Source organism: Austrofundulus limnaeus, unplaced genomic scaffold (assembly GCF_001266775.1).
Source record: "Austrofundulus limnaeus strain Quisiro unplaced genomic scaffold, Austrofundulus_limnaeus-1.0 Scaffold2, whole genome shotgun sequence".
NCBI lineage: Eukaryota > Metazoa > Chordata > Actinopteri > Cyprinodontiformes > Rivulidae > Austrofundulus > Austrofundulus limnaeus.
In genome coordinates this window covers 5,988,255-5,990,552 of record NW_013952404.1, presented here as the reverse complement: position 1 = coordinate 5,990,552, position 2,298 = coordinate 5,988,255, and the positions used below count along the sequence as shown (strand labels likewise).

The window sequence follows — 2,298 nt, the reverse complement described above, 5'->3', positions numbered from 1 at the left end:
GAAAATGGATGGATGGATGGATGGATATCTTGATACTGCCTTCTTTATAATCAGTATTGTGACACATTCAATATTTTATCCAAATCTGACTCAGGTCTTTTTTGGACTCCAATCAGACTCGAGTCATTCATAGTATGACTTTGACTTTGCTTGAAAAACATTCATAGACTTGTGACTTGGACTTAACCCATTTACTTGAAAATACTTGCTGTTTTAAATCCAAAGTTTCAAACACAACATTTATAAAGTGTCCCCCCTCATTAATTAATTTCACTCATTCCAAATTAACAAACACAGACCATCCCTCTGTTTTTCCACACTCTGCATGTGTGTGCGTGAGCTGCAGCACAGCCATTCAAAATTAAACAGTCAACAAACAGAAAACAAWCTCACGCTAAAGACAAATATGCTCCCAAGAGTAATTTATTTTGGGTACGTGAACAACAAAGTTCTCAATAAAGAACGACAATAAAACATCTTTTGCAAATGCAATGCAGAATAACTAACTGAAACTAGACATGGGTTTTTACGATGTAAAAACAAGTGTGCATTGCCATGTAGCATGTCACTGCAGCATGGCTTTACCTGCAGCATTGGACTTGCAGAATGAAATGGGACCAAGTTCAAATGTGTTTTCTATACCAGCTTGTGGCTATCATGTGAGCAGGTGCTTGTAATTAAGGTAGTTGTGTGACAATATGAAGTTTGAAGAGATTTTTTTTTGTTAAAGTTGCTTTAGCTGGGTTTTGAACCCTGATCTTCCCACATGATAGTCCATGACCTAATTTCCCTCTGGGATCAATAAAGTATTTTTGAATTGAATTGAATTGAATGACATAGACCATTAGACTGTTGGAGCTGTGGCAGGGTGTGGTGCCAGGGGTCGGATTCTGTGTGTGCAGAAAGAGGCYGCATTGCCAATACAATTATTGATACTAAACTGCATAATATTACAACAATAGAGCAGTATTAAGACAATGATATAGTAAAACATCAAAATACAATCATATTAGTATTGTAAACACTGAGTTATTGAGATTAAATATTAAAAAACTATGGTTCAGTACCAAGTTGATTACAGCTGGGAGCAGTATTGGACCATTACAAGACCCCATTGACTGTCATTATATGAATTTGGAATAAAGTTTAAACAGTAATATTTCAAAAACGACAAGTTGTACAGGTACCAAAAGGCATAGCAATCATTTGGCACAGGACCTTTACATATAGAAATTACAATGGCAGCTGTANCTCCCCGACTGTTACTTTTTTTTTTTTTTTTTTTTTAACATCCCTGCTTACGTTCGCCCTGGCACCCGCTTTTATTTCCGCATTCCCAAATCCTTCCAGATTGGGATCCCGTTGAAAAAAAGTCGGGCTGATGCAACGATTCCCACTTTTTAAAATCTACTCTCGACCGTCGGCTGAGCAGAAAAAAGGACATTTGTTGCACCTGGGATCCAAGTCAGGTCGGTAAACAAATAAAGAAACTTCCGACAGTTTTGATCATCCTGAAGCGGATTGGCTGCAGCTCCTCCTCCTCCTCCTCTTCTTCTTCTCTCGCTTTTGTTGCTTTCTTTGAATCATCCTCGAGGTAAAGCTGCCTTGTAGATCTTGCTGCAGAGAGAAATAAATAAACGTGTTTTTCTTTTCCCCTCCTTTCTTTTGCTTGCTTAGACATCATGTTCCTTGGCTCTTTTCACATGAATCACTGCGTGAAGAAATCAGAACAAAATGTTCTCGTTTAGTCCATCGAGGCTGCGCAGTCATCCTCTACATTAATATTAAYAACAACAAGACTCGAATTCAAGTTAAAATATCCAAAAAGACCCTAACATTTGATATCTGTGGGTCTCTAGTGGACAGAAAGTTACGTAAGACGGATACCACACTTAAAAAAAAAACAGACTTCCGCTTTCAGGTTGAGCAATTCAGCTGCAGATGACTGCACACGTTTTAAGAAAGACAGTAAACACATCCAAGTCAAAAACACTAAGATAAGCAGAGATGTTTGATCTGGAACKTTAAAGCATAGTTATTATTATGAAATGAAGTTTAAAAGGCTTAAAATCACACAAGCAAGCTATAAGGTGAAATTTGAAAATGTTCACTCCTGTAAATTTTCAGCTGCAGTAAGGAACACCGTGTGACGTCATGATCACGTGATTCAAAACTATGACTGGAGGGCAGAAAGTCATGTTTTACACAAGGTTATGTCCACTGCAGGCAAAAGAGATTTAAATCCTTTATTTTTGCCCACATGCAACCCTTAATTGATTTTTTATTACAGTCTAAATT

At 37.5% G+C, this 2,298-nt stretch overlaps 1 protein-coding gene across 1 annotated transcript in view; it reads left to right on the top strand.

Annotated features, from left to right (window-relative positions):
• The first annotated feature begins 1,272 nt into the window (after positions 1-1,272).
• jdp2a (Jun dimerization protein 2a) overlaps positions 1,273-2,298 on the top strand; it is a 4,300-nt gene continuing 3,274 nt past the window's right edge. Inside the window, exon 1 of the mRNA XM_014012687.1 lies at positions 1,273-1,469. Coding sequence (XP_013868141.1) covers positions 1,382-1,469 — 88 coding nt within the window. The 5' untranslated portion in view covers positions 1,273-1,381. The remainder of the gene's footprint in view (positions 1,470-2,298) is intronic.